Source organism: Rhincodon typus, chromosome 23 (assembly GCF_021869965.1).
Source record: "Rhincodon typus isolate 14 chromosome 23, sRhiTyp1.1, whole genome shotgun sequence".
Classification (NCBI taxonomy): Eukaryota; Metazoa; Chordata; class Chondrichthyes; order Orectolobiformes; family Rhincodontidae; genus Rhincodon; species Rhincodon typus.
Genome location: NC_063354.1, coordinates 36210091 through 36227939, shown reverse-complemented (window position 1 = coordinate 36227939; position 17849 = coordinate 36210091). Strand labels below are relative to the sequence as shown.

The 17849-nt window shown below is 42.2% G+C and overlaps 1 protein-coding gene across 1 annotated transcript in view; it reads left to right on the top strand.

Annotated features, from left to right (window-relative positions):
• The window catches only part of LOC109910686 (dynein axonemal heavy chain 9-like), a 419178-nt gene that overhangs the window by 36988 nt on the left and 364341 nt on the right, over positions 1–17849 (top strand). Inside the window, exons 6-10 of the mRNA XM_048611128.1 lie at positions 2212–2445; positions 4753–4920; positions 7182–7298; positions 10532–10682; positions 15629–15743. Of these exons, the coding sequence (XP_048467085.1) occupies positions 2212–2445; positions 4753–4920; positions 7182–7298; positions 10532–10682; positions 15629–15743 (785 nt within the window). The remainder of the gene's footprint in view (positions 1–2211; positions 2446–4752; positions 4921–7181; positions 7299–10531; positions 10683–15628; positions 15744–17849) is intronic.

Genomic DNA, 17849 nt, shown 5'->3' with positions numbered 1-17849 from the left:
TTTGTGAGTAATTTGATCCTTAATGTTGCCATATTGTCAGCTTGTTCTAGGTCCCTTACAATCCGAAACCGGGAAAGCTATAATGGGAAACAAAGAGACGGCAGACCAATTCAATGCATATTTTGGTTCTGTCTTCACAAAAGAGAACACAAATAATGCCCCAGAAATGTTGGAGAACACAAGGTCTACTGAGAGGAAGGAACTGAAGGAAATAAGTGGGGAATGGTATTGGGGAAATTGATGGGATTTAAGGTTTGGCAAATCCCCAGGGCCTGATAATCTACAGCCCAGAGTACTTAAGGAAGTGGCCCTACAAATAATAGATGCATTAGTGAACATCTTTCAAGATTCCATATCCTCTGGAACAGCTCCTGTGGATTGGTGGATAACTACTATAACTCCACTAGTTTGAAAAAGGATGTAGAGACAGCAGGGATTGATAGTCTGGTTAGCCTGACCTCAGTGTAAGAGAAAATTCCAGAGTCCACTCTAAAAGATTTAATAGCAGGGCCCTTGGAAAGTAGTGACAGGATTGGATAGAATCAGCATGGATTTACAACAGGGAAATCATGGTTTACAAATCTACTGAAATTTTTAATGTATCTAGTAGAGTTGATTTGAGGGAAACCGTACTTGTGGTTCACTTGGACTTTCAGAAGACGTTTGATAAAATCCGAAATAGGAGGCTATCATGTAAAGTTAAAGCACATTGGATTGAGAGGTAGTGTATTGAAATGGATTGAGAACTGGTGGGTAGGCAGGAAACAAAGAATAGGAAGAAAAGGATCATTTTCTGAGTGACAGCCAGTGATTAATACAGTACCACAGGGATCAGTGCTTTGACCCCAGCTATCCACAATATATATGAATGATTTAGATGAGGGAACTAAATGTAATATCTCCAAGTTTGCAGATGACACACAGCTGGGTAGGAGGGTGAGCTGTGAGGAGGATGCAGAGATGCTTCGGTGTGATTTGCACAGGTTGAGAGTGTGGGCAAAAGTATGGCAGATGAAGTAGAATGTGGGTTATCAACTTTGGTAGCAAAAACAGGAAGGCAGTTTATTATCAGAATGGTGATAGCTTGGAAAAGGGAGAGGTGCACTGAGGCCTGGGTGTACTTGTACACCAGTCAGTGAAAGTAAGCATGCGAGTGCAGCAGCTAATGAAGAAGGCACATGATATGTTAGCCTTCATAGCGAGAGGATTTGAATACAGGAGTAGGGATTTCTTGCTGCAATTATACAGGGTCTTGGTGAGATCACACCTGGAGTATTGTGTGCAGTTTTGGTCTCCTTACCTGAGGAAGGATGCTCTGGTTTTAGAGGGAGTGTAACGAAGGTTTGTCAGACTTATGCCTGCAATAGCAGAGGCTGATGTATGAAGAGAAACTGCAACGGTTAGGAGTATGTTCACTGGAGTTTAGAAGAATGAAACCTATAAATTTCTAACTGGACTAGATGGGGTAAATTCAGAAAACATGTTCCTGATGACTGGGGAGCCCCGAACCAGAGGTCACCATCTAAGGAAATGGGGTAGGCCGCTTTTGACTGAGATGAGGAAATATTTCTTTATCCAGAGAATGGTAAGCCTGTGGAGATTCTCTGCCACAGGAAGCTGTGGAGAACAAAACATCGCATTTTTTCAAGAAGGAGTTAGATATAGTTCTTACACTGAATGTCTTCATCAGAAGTTAGGTATTCTTGGGGCAAAAGGCTTCAAAGGGTAGGGGGAGGCATTGGGGAACATGGTACTGAATTGGATGATCGGCCACGATCATGTGGAATTTAGGAGCAGGCTCAAATGGCCGAATGGCCTACTCCAGCTCCAATTTTCTATGTTTCATGACAGGCTGGTGTTCATACTTGCCTGTGACTCCGTAGCTCCATTCAATGTTCTGCCAGTATCCTTGCTGTAAAATGGTGCCACCTGAAACTGGCACTCCATTCTGACTTTTGCCCCTCGTTGACCTCTGGTGATCTCTTTGACATAGCTGATAGCCGGTCTTCAGGGAATGCTGCTAAAATTGCTAACTGAGCCACTGGTTTTCACAAGTCATGAGATTGAACGTTAATGTTGTGAAGTACAGCATCCCTGGGGTCCTGACCATTCAGTAAATCCACCAGAATCACTTTGAGATCAATATGTGACTGCAGCATTCTTGAGAGCTGTCCCTTCATCATTGAATGTGTGCCATTTCTCATGTTGCAGTCTCGTACTTATCTCAATCCAGAAGACGTTTTGAAAGGCGAGGTTGAGGAAAGCTTGAGCAAAGTACAGGAGGCTGTTGAGATCTTGTGCCTATTCAAGCAAATTTATGAAGAAAAGCGAGGAAATCTGCAAATGTACTACAAGCAAGGTGAAAACATGAAAGAGTGGGACTTTAATTCTCTCCTGATCTTCACCCGATTGAATTGCTTTCTTGACAGACTTCAGCAGATTGAGGTGGGATTATAACCGTTGCTCATGATGTGCTTTAGAATCCAATATGAAAATAATTCTTCCAAATATATTGTTTGTTTCAGAAATCATCTTTGTCAATGTGGAGGTGATGTCTAAAATACATGTGTGATTTAAATGATCTGTTCTGCATAGAGTGTGTGTGCGCTTATACGTACGTACGTACGTACATGTGTACTGCCGAAAACACCAGGATGACCTGGGAGCCATAAGACATGGAGGGTGTGTCTCATTGGGTGAGGGGTTGTTTGTATTGCTACTCTGCACCTGGAACTCTCAATCTGGGCAGCACTATTGCAGTAACAGTCATGGCCAACTGCTCTGCAGATTTTCATAGCCTGTCCAGGTTTTGAGTGGACCTCAGAGTTGTTGTGAACTATAGTCAATGTGATGAATCCTTTTGAAAAGTGAGATCAGAAGGTCCGCCTTGCCCTCCTCCCTCCTTCAGCACCCAACCCACTCTATGAATGCCTGGGCTTTCAGTGAAGATGGCATAGGAGGCTTAGTTGCAAGTGTAGACATCCATTAGTCTGCTGAAACACCCAAGTCCAATAGACCGCATTGTTTGAGCTATGGCTCCATGATCTCTTATGTCAATTTCACAAAGTTTAGATGCACAACATTTAAATGCTGTCATTTCTTTTATCTAGACTTTAAAGGTCCAGCTAATTGACAATTCTATTGGGTTGGAGTAAAGGAATTTATTTCAAGACAGTGCAAAATAATAAATGACTTGTTGATTTAAAGCTTTTGCACTTCATGTCATTATGGGATTCAATCTTTGTATACAGAGTATGGTAGGTGAATGCGTGTGGAATTGCCATAGCCTGGCATGTGGGCCTTAGGGGCCACGGGGTCAGGTGGAGGGGCATGAGTGACATGGATGGAGGATGAGGAGTGTATCGGAAGTGAGGATGTGTGGAAGGTGAGCGATAGAGGTGTTCCTTTATTCATTGTATCCTATTCATTATAAAATAATAAAAAACATTTTCTGCTTTGAATATTCTGGAAGTAGAGAAAATTCCAAGTATTTGGCCATGCTTGAAGCCAATTCATTTTTATTGATGTCCTTTGATTCAGCACTTACAGTCCCATTCATCTCAGTTTTTCTTCTTAATAATTTAAAAATTTTCCTTTTCTCCAAAGGAAATAAGTTTTCAAAATCTGATGAAGAGTCTAAATGGACTCGATGTTAACACATTTCTCCAGACATACTGCCTGACCTGATCAGTTTTTCCAGCATTTTCTGTTTTTATTTCCGAATTTCAGCATCCTCAGTGTTTTACTTTCACTGAGATAGATGCACAACTTAGAATCTATCTTCACTACAAACATATGAATCAGGAGCAGGTGTCAGCTATTTGGCTCCTTGCACCTTCTCTTACATTTGATACGAGTTTAAATCTTCCAAACATTCTCAACATTACTGTTGTCAAAACAAGAGGAATGTGAAGGAGTGAAACGCTTTCACACTGTTTTTGACCGAATGGCCAGTACCAAGATTGACGGTGTGTATAGAGTCAGGGGCCCAACTTTTCAATTAGCAAGAAATTTTACTCCAGACCTCTGAATGAAGCTGAGAATTGGAGAGCTGCCACCATTTTTTTGGTATCAATGTAGAAAATATCTCCTTGCAATGTCGGTGCTTTACTACATAGTCATCTTTTGCTACACATCACTGTGCTTCTCAAATAGCCTGCCCAATCTGATTGGGATCGATACGTTCAAATGTGATCAGCAGTTAACCTTTAGTCTTTTCTTCATCTGTTGAGTTCAGCAGGAGCATCACGGTGGTAAATAGATATTTAGAGTTTCCGAACATTAAATGTGTGAGTATTTGTTCAGTTTAGAGGACATCTTCAACTAATGGGACCATTCCTGTCTGTTGCTGAACTGGTGTGGATTACTTATTGCTGTACGTGTTTCCATGCCATCTTTCTGCATGCATCTTGCCTTTCACTTCGTCATAGCCTCCACCTTAGATCGTTGATCGTTCACCCAGGCTTCTTAAGAACAGAGGAATGCATTTCAAATCAGACTTGTGAGCCATTTGAAGGAAAGAGTCAAAATTATGAAGCAAATGTTGCAAAATGATATGATCAGGACTAAAGTGAGTTTGAGCATTAGAAAGGTTCTGTTATACAAAAGGGAACTATGTTAACCACATTCTTAGAAGGACAGATACCTTCTCTTCAATTCCTTGCACTGGTGGCATTTACAGAGATTGTTTAACTGTAAAACTGACAGAGTGGTTATTCATTAAATAGTTTTTAGCTTTCTGCTTGTTATTAGGACTTTCTGGTGACAGCACAAGATATATTTAAGCTGGAAAAACTTGAATTTGGAGGGATCCGTGGCAAGATTCTGAGCCAGCAGGTGGCAAGAATTTATGAGGAATTCCAGGAGATGTATAAAACCTTTACAGACCATACTTATGACTGTTTGGATCCTGCTAACCAGGTAGGTGGGTACTTAGCATACATCTAGATTTTGAAGAACTTTATTTGTATTAGAGTCATAGGGTCATACGGCACGGAAACAGACCCTTCGCTCCAACTCCTCCATGCTGATCAAACGTCCCAATCTGACCAAACGTCCCAATCTGACCTAGTTGGACTTGCCAGCATTTGGCCCATATCCCTCTAAACCCTTCCTATTCATGTATCCATCCATATGCCTTTTAAATGGTGTAATTGTACCCACCTTCAGCACTTCCTCTGGCAGCTCATTCCATACACACCATCCTCTGTGTGAAAAAGTTGCCCCTCAGGTCTCTCTTAAGTCTTTCCCCTCTCACATTAAACTATGCCCTTTAGTTTTAGACTCCCCACCCTAGGAAAAAGACCTTGGCTGTTCACCCTATCTATGCCCCTCATGATTTTATAAACCTCTATAAGGTCGCCCCTCAGCCTCCGATGCTCCAGGGGAAAATGCCTATTCAGCCTCTCTCTATAACTCAAACCCTCCAGTCTTAGCAACATCTTGATAAATCTTTTCTGCACCCTCTCAAGTTTAACAACATCCTTCCTGTAGAAGAGCGACCAGAATTGTATGCAGTATTCCAAAAGTGACCTCCTCAATGTCCTGTACAGCTGCGACATAATGTCCCAACAATGTTCTGACCAATGAAGGCAAGTGTGCCAAATGCATTCTTCACCACCCTGCCTAGCTGTGACTCCACTTTCAAGGAACTATGCACCTGCACCCCTCGGTCTCTTTGTTTGGTAACACTCCCTCGGGACCTACTATTAAGTGTATAAGTCTTGCCCTGGTTTGCCTTACACACACCTCACGTTTATCTAAATTAAACTCCCGCCTGTCACTCCTCGGCCTGTATTACTACTTCATGCCGAGCTGTATATAAACCTGAGAAGAGAATGCATTGGATGTGATGGATCCTGAAAATGTTAATTTAGTGAGGCTATAAAATCACATTTATGTAAGATTGTTAACCTGCATGTGCATTTAATATGCCACACATTTGATGTGCATATCAGATGTAATACTTCATCGTGTCATCACTTTGGAAAAACAAAACAGAAAGCAAGTAATTTGTTCTTCATTTTCTAACTTTGATGTCTGGTTTCATTCTAAGGCCATGAGCTAGGTGCTCAAAAGCTCCTGCCATTTGGAGTGCTTTCTGTCCAAATTAGCTGTCTGTATTAATCTCTGTCTGCTTAAAAACTTCTCCACAAGGATTAGCTGAACACCAGTTTTGAAGAGACAGGCCATTGAATGATTTCTGTGGTGTGTGTGTGTTGACATGGGCAGAGTATGGAGCAGTTACAGAATTGGAGTTGGACAGTCACAGTGAGGATGCTAGTGATTGGAGGTTCATCCTGAGGCTAGATATGGGACCACTGTTCTGAGCTATCTGATTGTATCCACCCTCAGTGCAAAACAGAGGCTCAGTCATTGGCAAAGGAACAGAGGTTTTCACGGGACTACAAACAGTTCAGTATTAAAAACAAGTTGGCTAGGTTTGTTACAAAACCAACAAAACACTTTGTTCTGAACATAACTTACTTGAGCAAAGATATAAAGATGTTTGAAATACAAAATATTTACACTTTGCAAACATATACACCTACCCTTTTTGAAAAATATCGTCATATATACACGCTCACTTTCACACCATCACGCGTACACAGAGCCTGGGGAGAATGTATAACATTCAGCAATGTTATCTTAACTATTACTTGGTCAAAGTTCTTTTAAATTCACAGAAAATCTAATTCTTTATTCACCCTTTATTTCTCCCTAAGTGTTGCAGACTTGGTGTCTGCAGCAAAATGCCCTGTTCCTTGCAAATCCAACACTCCTTGTTGCTTATAGCTGGTGTATTTTGTTTAGCCAAGCTTTTTTTTTGCAAAAGTTTTGAGAAATACGTATTAGCCGCCAGTCAATTGTAATATATTTTGGATAGCACTCTTTGTAACAATGCAAAGGTGTATCATGCTTTAGCTTTGATAGTAGCTCATGTATCAATATCAATACCAGATCAGAGAGCAACTCTTGCCAGAGACTTATTTTTGATTTTAACCAAGAATTTTTTTCAGCCTCCAGTTTATTTCTATTGACCACTTTTTGTTTTCAGCTGATGGTTTCGGGTAAAGTCTGATGGCACCTTAACTGCATCTACTCAGGAGGAATGAGTGAAAATATTTGCACAGAAATTTGATATAATTTGTTTATAAATAATCTGTTTTCTTGATTGCTAGGAATTCGCAAAAGATTTTTCGTTATGGAAGCAGAAAATTGAGGACATAGACCGTCGGCTGGTAACTATTCTCGGTCAGGCTTTCGATGATGCATCTGCTTTGGATCATGCTTTCAAGGTCTGTTTTAGAGAGGATGGTGAAGAAGCTGATGGGACATATTTGGGTATATATTCACCTTTAGGAAAGCTTTGTTCATCAGGCAGAGTGAATGATGGGCTCCCAACTCATTATTGTTTGTTTTGAGCTTTTGCCTAGGCACATTTAAGCCCCATTGATAATAAAAGGAAATGGTGGGGTTTAAATAGGAACTTTGACACCCAGACTAATGCTTTAGGGGCATGAGTTGAAATCTCAGTACAGCAACTAGTGGAATTTAAGCTTAACTAATTGATAAACTCAATTGATATGATAGAAATCTGGAATATAAAGCTAATCTCCGTAATAATGACTATGAAAACATTGCTGATTGTCAGAAAAACCCATTTCATTCACTCATGTCCTTTAGGGAAAGAAATCTGCTGCTGTTACCTGGTCTGGCTTACATGTGACTCCAGACCCATAGCAATGTGTTTGTTTCTTAACTGTCCTTTAAAATGGCCTAAAAAGCCAATCAGTTCAAGGCTATGGGAGGTGGTCAATAAGTGCTGGTCTTGCCAGCGATGCCCACATCCCATAAGCACTGGAAATGTACTGTTTGTTTGCACAACCTACAGTCATTTGTTTTTTTTGTTGAATGAAGGATGAGCCTGACTTTAAAGGCTCCCCTTGAAGACCTAGCACCATTCTGAATCTGACTTGGTTCAGTTATTTAATGTTTGAAGCAGTGCACCTTATTTTCCTGGTTGCAATATCCAAATGGTACCCTTGCAGAGATGGCTTTGCTAGTCTTCATGATTGAGATATAGACCTGGTCACTGGCAAAAAATCCTTGCCTGCCTGAGATAAGTGAAGTAACACAGCATTGCTGGTTTGTTTCGAGATGAAGCTGACATAATTTCCACTTGAGCTCAGGTGTGATTCAGAATGGGCAACAAATTTCCGAAGTCTGTTTTTGATGTGAATGCCGAGTGTTTCCACTCAGGCTTTACCCGATTTACCCCTCAAATATTGTCAAAATTGTCAAACCCACCTCATGTATTTGTTAAGTATTAGTTTGCACATGACTATGCCTTTGTGCATAACTGCAGAGTGAACTTGAGGCCCTAGATGTTTTGTAGAGCTTGTAATCAGAACTCTCCACAATTCTGTGAGAAGTGTTCTATGGGAACACGATTATGTTGATTAAACCTGCTTAAAAGAGTTTACAGTGAAACAGAAATAATGAGGTTGTTGACTTTCTTGCCAAGCTGGCTTGTTTTTGTTCAGACGTTTTGTCACCATGCTAGGTGACATCAGTGGAGCTTCCGATGAAGCAATGTTGTTCTACTCCACTTGGAATTTATACTGTCTGGTCTGTTATGGTGAGTGGTGTCATTTCCGGTGTTGATCTGTATGTTACTAGCAATCTGTATACCACTAGGAATCATGGGGGCCCACAAGCCCACAACCACTCGACGACAAACACTTACAAGGATTAAAGACCCCATCCCCATAACATGCAGAACCAACATAGTTTACAAAATACCATGCAACGTCTGCCACAAACGTTACATCGGACAGACAGGAAGGAGACTAGCCATCAGAATACATGAACATCAACTAGCAGCAAAACGACATGACGAGCTTTCCTTAACATCAGTACACTCAGACAGTGAAAGCCATCAGTTTAACTGGCACAAGGTAATTATAGTAGCCCAAGCCAAACATAGACATGCTTGGAAATTCCTAGAGACGTGGTTCTCAATCCATAATACAATTAACAAACATATAGAATTGGACCCCATATACAAACCCATGCAGATCAAAACTGGAAATGATACTACTCACCATAACAGACCGGACAGTATAAATTCCAAACGGAGTGAGAACAACATCGCTTCATCGGAGGCTCCACTGATGATGTTATCTAGCATGGTGACGAAACGTCCGAATGAATACAAGCCAGCTCGAGGAACAAGTCAACAACCTCACTCACAACCCGAGCTACAAATCTTCGCTAAAACGTTAAGCAGGATTAATTGCTGCGTAACTCTCCTGAGGTACTGTTCTTCAAACCCAAACCTGACTTTCAGATATTTCAGTACACTTTCTGTTTCTTTAAGATTGATTTTCTTGTCTTCATCTTATCCTGCCATTGCAGTTAACTTGAGTGCTTTTTTTTGGTAAAGTCCATTTCACAGATGTGGACCAAGTTAATATTTTTTTTGCTCATCCCTAATTGCCCCATCAGAAGGTGGTTGTGGAGCTGCCACCTTGAACTGTTGCTCTCCATATGATATAGGTTCCTGTGGTACTGTCAGGGAGCTCAATTGACAGCAAAGGATTGGCCAAGTCAGGATGGTGTTTAGCTTGGAGGGGAGCCTACAGGTGGTGGTGTTCCTATGCCTCTGCTGCCCTTGTCCTTCTAGGTTTAGAGGCTATGGGTTTGGAAGGTGCTATCAAAGGAGGCTTGGTGAGTTGCTGCAGTATATCTCATAAGAACAAAGAATGAAAGAGAAGTAAGGCACAGGATCAGGCCCTTTGGGCCTCCAAGCCTGTGCCGATCATCATGCCCTAGCTAATCTAAAAAACAAACCTTCTGCCCTTATTCAGTCTGTATCCCTCTATTCCCTCCCTATTCATGTAACCATCCAGGTGCCTCTTAAATGTCACCAATGTGCCCGCTTCCACCACCTCTTCTGGTAGTGCATTCCAGGCTCCTACCACTCTGTGTGGAAAAACCTCCCTCACACATTTCCCTTAAACTTTTCCCCCTCTCACCTTGAACCTGTGCCCCGAGTGCTGCCACTGTGGACAGACTGAGTGTTGAAGGTGTTAGATGCAATGCAAATCAAATGGGTTGCCTTGTCCTGGATGGTGTCGAGCTTTGTGAGTGTTGTTGAAACTACGTTCACACAGGCAAGTGAAGAGTGTTCCATCACATTCCTGACTTCCAGCTTATGGACAGGCTATGGCGAGTCAGCAAGTGAGTGACGTCCTGCAGAATTCCCCACCTCTGACCAATGCGTGTAATTGCAGTATTTGTATATGGCTGGTCCAGTTTACTTTCTGGCCAGTGATAAACTCCAAACTGTTGGAAGTGGGGGGTCGGCTTGGTCACATTGATGAGAAGTCACAGTCTTTATTGAAGCAGGCTCATTGCTACATTCATTCAGCAGTTTAGACATTTGAGTAATTTATCATGAAAATAATTTCATGTTTCTCGATTAAATATTCATCTGGCTTCTGTAATGTTTCCTTTCTCTCTTTAGTTACTGGATATGTTTGGCAGCCTCCTCGAGAGGCCTCTAATAGCAGCGGACGCATCTGACAAATACCCTCGCCTCATTGTCATGTACACGAAAGAACTGGATGATGTTAAGCACATTTATAACAGGCAGATGGAGAAAACGGCGGAGTTTGGTATGGATTCGTTTTAATGAATGTTGCTGATGGAAAAGCACATGCATAATGTTGCCATGAAAGTATGTTGGGGCTACAACTTAAAAGACATTTTTCTCTCTCTTAAACATTTAGTTTAAGATCTCTTTTCCCATGGTGGTTCTCCCGCTATGCTGTGTACACATTCCTGTCCAGGCTGGTTCTGCTGTCTGTCCCAAACCTCCTCTTCTGCATATGTTAATCAAGATACTCTGGAGCTAAGTGATAGAGGCTGTACATAACGTTCTGAAAAATTTATGCTTCCCAAGTGTGATAACACGTTTAGCCATCAGCTCTTATGTCACCCATGGGAAATACAGCGAATGTTCAAATTTGTCTTGGGGAGTTTGAATTTATTTGTTCATTCTTTGAATGTGGACACTGCTGGGAAGGCTAGCAATTCACCCTTTCCCTTGGGGAGCTGGTGTGTGCTGCCTTATTGAAGTGCTGCACTCTGTAGCGAAGGTACTCCCATAGACCAATCAATGAGGGGCTGTGGCAATGTGACTGCAGCAACAGTGAAGAAATAGTGACACAAGGCTGTGTTCACACCGTAAAGACAGGTGATGGCTGTAGGGGAAATGTTCAACCTGCTTGCCTTGTGAGAAAGTGACCTCAAAGGTGGCATTTTGTTCTGGTGGGCGAATGGAGCGGCGTGGGGGATGTTGGCAGAAGTCCTTCCCTATTCCCCCTCCCAGAAAGAGATCACTGGCAGCCAGATGTTGTGGCAAATGTTTAAGAGGTCCATCTCGATGCTCCGGGACGTTTTTCCAGCTGTTTTATGAAAGAAAGAAACAATAAATAATAAAACAGCAGCCCCTGCCCCCAAATTTCTCTACGCAATCTCCAAGCCTCCTCTATGCTGAGCTGAATGAGATGTCGTGGTGTAGTGCTGATATCATCAGGTTAGAAACTCAGAACACCAAACTAATGTTTCGGGGACAAGGATTTGAACTCCATCATGGTAGATGATTATATCTGAATTCAACCAAAAACTCTAATCTAGTGGCACCCACATAACCATTGTCAATTCTTCTAGAATCCCATCCAGTTCACTCATGTCCTTTTGGGAAGTAGATCTGCTGCTTCTATCTGGTCTACCTTCTGAGGGATTTCAGACCCACTCCAATGTTAACTGCCCGCTTCTGAATTAGGGATGAGCAATAAATGTTGGCCTATTACTGATAGCCACATGCCTGGAAAGAATAAATAAGAAGTGTTGTCAGAGGAGGCATTGGTCAGCATATGGAGTCTGGATGAAAGGTTCTGAACTTAACTTGTAATAGGTTTCCTCCAGTTACTTTTAAGAAAAAAATACCTCATGACCTCTGAGGACCTGTAAGCTGTGAATCTTAACAAAGCTGGCTAGCCTCCATGAAATTGGTGGAGGGCTAGCAGATGACAATCTACTCAGCAAGATGCAGCCAGCTTGGGAGTGCAAGCAGTGACTTTTGCAAGCTTATCCCTCTTTGACTCAAATTGTGTGCAGCAGGGTTGGGGGAACGGGAGTCTTTGAATTGCATTCCACCTGCCTTTTTTTAAAGGCTGTTTCACCCTATGTTTCCAAGTCATGGTGGTGTGTGCTTTGGAGTTGGTAGTGTTCCCATGCATCTGCTGCAACAGTCTGTGGTAAAGATTGTGGGTTTCAAAGATGCTGTTGAGGAAGCCTTGTGAAGAGAGGAATTAGCATGAGTATAAATATTCTTCACCATTGTTTGGACAACGAGTGCTACGTTCTTTTTTCAATGCATTTCCCTGCATTGTGTTGGAGTAAATCCAAAGGAAGTTCCTCTGAAGTACCTGTTTTGTGCAATGAGCAGTGTGAGAAAATTAATAAAAACCAAAAGAACTGTGGATGCTGTAAATCAGGAACAAAAGGAAAGTTGCTGGAAAAGCTCAGCAGGTCTGGCAGCATCTGTGGAGGAGAAAACAGAGTTCACGTTTCTGGTCCGGTGACCCTTCCTCAGAACTCGTGTGTGTGTGTGTGAGAACATTAATGTTGGATGTGAGTATGTCTCTAATTTGTTTTTCATCTAAGCACTGAGGGACATTTACTAATTTAATATAATAATGGAGGAATGTTGTTTGTGTAAATATACCATTGTTCTATAAGTCAAGTACGAATTCACAAAAAAACAGGGAGGAACATGTTCCTTAATTCATTCTCACATTTTATGATGAAAATCAGTGTGTTTATTTGAACAGTTATCTTTCACTAACAGCAAAGAAACTGTTTAGAATATTTAGTTTGGCCTCTTGAAAAACGTGAACGGTTTTAAGAGTTTTCGATAAAAACCAGAAGAACTGCAGATGCTGTAAATCAGGAACAAAAACAGAAGTTGCTGGAAAAGCTCCGTAGGTTTGGCAGGATCTGTGAAGAAAAGTCAGAATTAACATTTCAGGTATGGTGATTCCTTCTCAGAGTACTTGAAACATTTAACTCTGGTTTTTCCAGCAACTTTGGTTTTTGTTCATTTTAAGAATTTTTGATGAGTGATAAAAGCCCTTGTTACAAAGACTGATGATGGAAGTAATTTTGGTCACACATCTTAACCTTCCTAGGATCCTACACTTCATGGCGTTAAACTGTCTCCTGGATGACCTTACAGATTTGGCCTCCTTTATCTACCTAATCTCTGGCCAATTATAATATTCTTTGATTTAACTTGCATAATTTTACATTGAGAGACAAGCCTGCAACCTGCAGGCACTGTATAATGTGTGCAAATAACATCACTAGCTTTTTTGGGAAAATGTATCTTTAGGGAGTTGGGCAGAGTGAGTTATAAGTGGCATTCTCTAGAAAAAAAATGGGAAAAGCCTCTCCCATGAATATTTGATTTTAATAAGATTGGACATTTCATTATTGTATTCTGCCCAGAACTGATCACATTATGGAATGCTAATTTCAAATCTGATAAGTCATTCCAAAATGTAGTCGTTCAGCTATTTGGTGTTTCAATGCAACATACAGCGCAGGAGATCTCATTCTGGTGCCAGCAAACCTGCTTTATGCTCTTATTTGTGTAGTGACTTGCAACTGAATAATACCATTGAACCCTATAATTAAATCTGCATTCTGGGCTCACACTGCTCATTGCACAACAGAGATACTTAAGAGGAACTTCCTTCAGATTTAACCCAACACGATGCAGGGAAATGCAGCTTTGGAAAAAAAAATTAAATTAAGCACGTCTCCATTTTAATCTTGAAGAAATGTGAAGAAAAGAAAACAGATGCAGAATTTACTTGCAGTGGCTTTTGTATTTTGCTGAGATGCTTCGAACTGGTAGAATGTGTCATTAATTTTTGTAGTCTTTCCGCTTCCTTTTGTATTTTCAAAGGAAAGAAGAGGCTAGTGGAATTCCACTGTGTAATGTACAGCCGTCTTTTCTAGCCTTTTTTTGTAACCTGTTTCTACAAGCTGAGCTGTTGTCCTCAGATCTCCACATAACAACATTGCCATTAATTCTGTGGAAATGTTTTAATTTATTCATGACGGTTACAAGAGACAATATTAAGATATGTCTGAAAACCTTGTGACGTTATTCAAATCAATTGGTACATCCATTCAAAATATGTCAAGAAAACGTAACAGAAAAATATGATTAGCATGTGTCATTGATTAATAGTCACTATTTGTCACAGTTAACAACTTCCATAATGACCGAGGGACGTTCACGAATGGAATTATTCACCTTGTGCAGAGGAAGCTGGGAATACTTAAGTCTGTAACTGTATCTTTTCACCATCTTTCCACAGTAGAAGTAGCTAACATATCAACTATTTCCATGTAACAATAGCAGGTTTCAGTTAAGGTCTCCCTGACACAAAGTGACAACAGGAGAAGTGGGAACTGTAGCTGGTTTCTGCGGTATTTTCCCAGATGACCGTTCCTGGCACATTTCTGATATTTGCCTCGTCTACCAATGTGTGACTATGGTTTGTTTGAGGTAGTTTTCTGCCACCAATCCTATGTTGCCTTTAATTTGCCTTGGGGTTAATCGATGATTGATGATAGAGGATACATCACTATGGAGTATTGACAGAAGAGGCACTGATCTTGAATGACAAGATGGCTTGTTGCATGATAGCAATAAGTATGACTGCATTTGTCAGGCATAGCTACCAGGATTTTAGGGAACTGGCACAGTTAGAACGGGCTCCTCCAAAAACTAGAGTAGAGCTTCCTGTCTCAATCCACAGACTTCGTGACATCTAGAGAATGACCATTAACCCCTTCAGAACTAGTATCCAAACAGTTTCCAGTTACAATTATCAGCCATTTTGATTATAATCAATTGAGATAAGTGTAGACTGGTTGAAATTTCCAACTGGTTTTAAAACTTTTTCTTTTCCATTGTATTGAGGTATGATAAGATTCGCATAAATCGGGAAGCTCTAACAGGTCATGTGGCTCTACATGCATAAGAAAGAAGATGCCAGTCTAGAATGAGTATGTGAAGAGAAGGGTTTTGGATGCTACACCAAGAGAATGGTATTTGATAAGCCTATGTAAATAAAGTGGTGTTACAGTACATAAGGAGTTGAAGAACCTTACTTGGATATAAGACACAAGGAGTTTCCGTGGCAGTGAATGTGTAAGCACACTCAGCCCACAGATCCACAGAATCTCGTTGTGCATGGAGCAACGCTTTACAGCGAAAGATAAACCGAGAATGGCATTCCCTTTTCACTTCAAGCACAACCCATACTTTTATTCTATGCGAAGCCTCCCAGCTGTGAACAATGCACATAGAAACCCTTTACTTAAAGAGAATATTCCCACAATACACTATTGATGAACATCGCCATGTCTAGAGAATTATTTTCCTCCTTTCTTAAGCACTATAAGACTGCGTTTGTTCTTAGAAAACAGTATCTGATTATTACTTTTTCTGATTGGGACCCTGTTTTCTGTTTTGTAGGATTCCCGCCTGTGAACAAGAACATGCCAGCTGTCGGGGGTGGGTTGCGCTGGGCACTGGAATTAAGAGAACGGATTCAGGTCCCATTTAATAGCTTCAAGAGTATCTCACACCCGTATGTATCCAGCCGTGTACAATGAACATTGTTCTGAGAAAGTGCTATCTCTCTCTTTTTTTCTATAACTGACCAAATGACATTTTCCCTCTTTAAAGAATAAATGGCCTCGGAAGATATTTGGCTTCGAAACAAAAACAGAAAGTACTGGAGACAAAGAAGGGTCACTGGACTCAAAATGTTAACTCTGCTTTCCCTCCACAGATGCTGCCAGACCTGCTGAGTTAATTTCTGTGATAGTAGGAACTGCAGATGCTGGTGAATCCGAGACAACAAGGTGCAGGGCTGGATGAACACAGCAGGCCAGGCAGCATCATAGGAGCAGAGAGGCTGACGTTTTGGGCCTAGACCCTTCATCAGAAAAGGGGGAGGGGAAGGGGGCTCTGAAATAAATAGGGAGAGAGTGAGAGGCGGATAGAGGAGAGGAAACAAACGGGTCGAAGAGGCGGGGATGGGGCCAGTAAAGGTGAGTGTAGGTGGGGAGTTAGGGAGGGGATAGGTCAGTCCAGGGAGGACGGACAGGTCAAGGGGGCGGGATGAGGTTAGTCGGTAGGAGATGGAGGTGCGGCTTGAGGTGGGAGGAGGGGATAGGTGGGAGGAAGAACAGGTTAGGGAGGCAGGGACGAGCTGGGCTGGTTTTGGGATGTGGTAGGGGGAGGGAAGATTTTGAAACTTGTGAAATCCACATTGATACCATTGGGCTGCAGGGTTCCCAAGCGGAATGAGTTGCTGTTCCTGCAACCTTTGGGTGGCATCGTTGTGGCACTGCAGGAGGCCCAGGATGGACATGTCGTCTGAGGAATGGGAGGGGGAGTTGAAATGGTTTGCGACTGGGAGGTGCAGTTGTTTGTTGCGAACCGAGCGTAGGTGTTCTGCAAAGCGGTCCCCGAGTCTCCGCTTGGTTTCCCCGATGTAGAGGAAGCCACACCGGGTACAGCGGATGCAGTATACCACATTGGCAGATGTGCAGGTGAACATCTGCTTGATGTGGAAAGTCTTCTTGGGGCCTGGGATGGGGGTGAGGGAGGAGGTATGGGGGCAGGTGTAGCACTTCCTGCGGTTGCAGGGAAAAGTGCCGGGTGTGGTGGAGCTGGAGGGGTGGCAACGGCAGCGATGGTGTTCGCTGTCCCGGAAGTGGGGAACCCGGCGGTGGCGGATGTGACATCATCTGTGGGTTCTCCGAAAGTGGCCTCATGGCCAGTGGCGGCGGACGCATTGTGGGGAAGGTCCTGGGTATGGCTGGGGATTTGGGGGGTGGAGGAAGCCGGTTTTGGGTGGTAGGCACCAGTGAGTTTACTGTACTTACGGTTTTTAGTGTCCAATAAAGCTGAGTAGAATTGTGAGTTCAGGTTGTGGATCCTACGAAGAATAAAAAACAGGAGAGGTCCTTTGCAGGTCTGGGAGAGGGAGGCTCTGAACTGGGGTCGGCTTGATTGTAGTGCCCGGAGATGCCGACGCATTGCTGCAAGTGTGTGTTTCAGGAGTCGCAGGGAGAAAAGCTTCTGAAGGATCTCAATGCCATGAGTGTAGATATTGTCACGGTTGGGGCCAAATTGGGAAGGCTTGAATGTGGATTGTAGTCCATTGGGGATGATTTCTGTGTTTATTTCAGATCTTCAGCATCTGCAATTCTTTGTTTTATTTCAGGTTTTTGGCTTTGGGGACTGAAAAACCCCCGTGGATGTGCCCCCTGGGAGTTGCATTACTGTACCAGTTCTGCAACCTTGGCAAGATGGGTAACATCTTGCAGTGGTGTTTAAATGGATTTTTTTAAGAAGGAGAAGAAAAGGGCATTGGGAATGGAAGCAACTATAGATCACTGAGAACTGGTACAGGCGTTACAGCTGCTTTGTGCTTTAACGTTATGTGGTTAAACCCTGTTCAGGATATCTTACTGTGCACAAAATGGCTGCAACATTTGCCTTTATATTGAGACATTGCATTTTAAAGCATTATTCTTTGTATGTAAGCCACTTTGAGAAGTTTCTGAACAGTGGAATGTTTCATGATGTATAAAAACCATTTCCCCCCATCTCTCATAGATAACAAGGTGTAGAGCTGGATGAACACAGCAGGCCTAGCAGCATTAGAGGAGCAGGAAAGCTG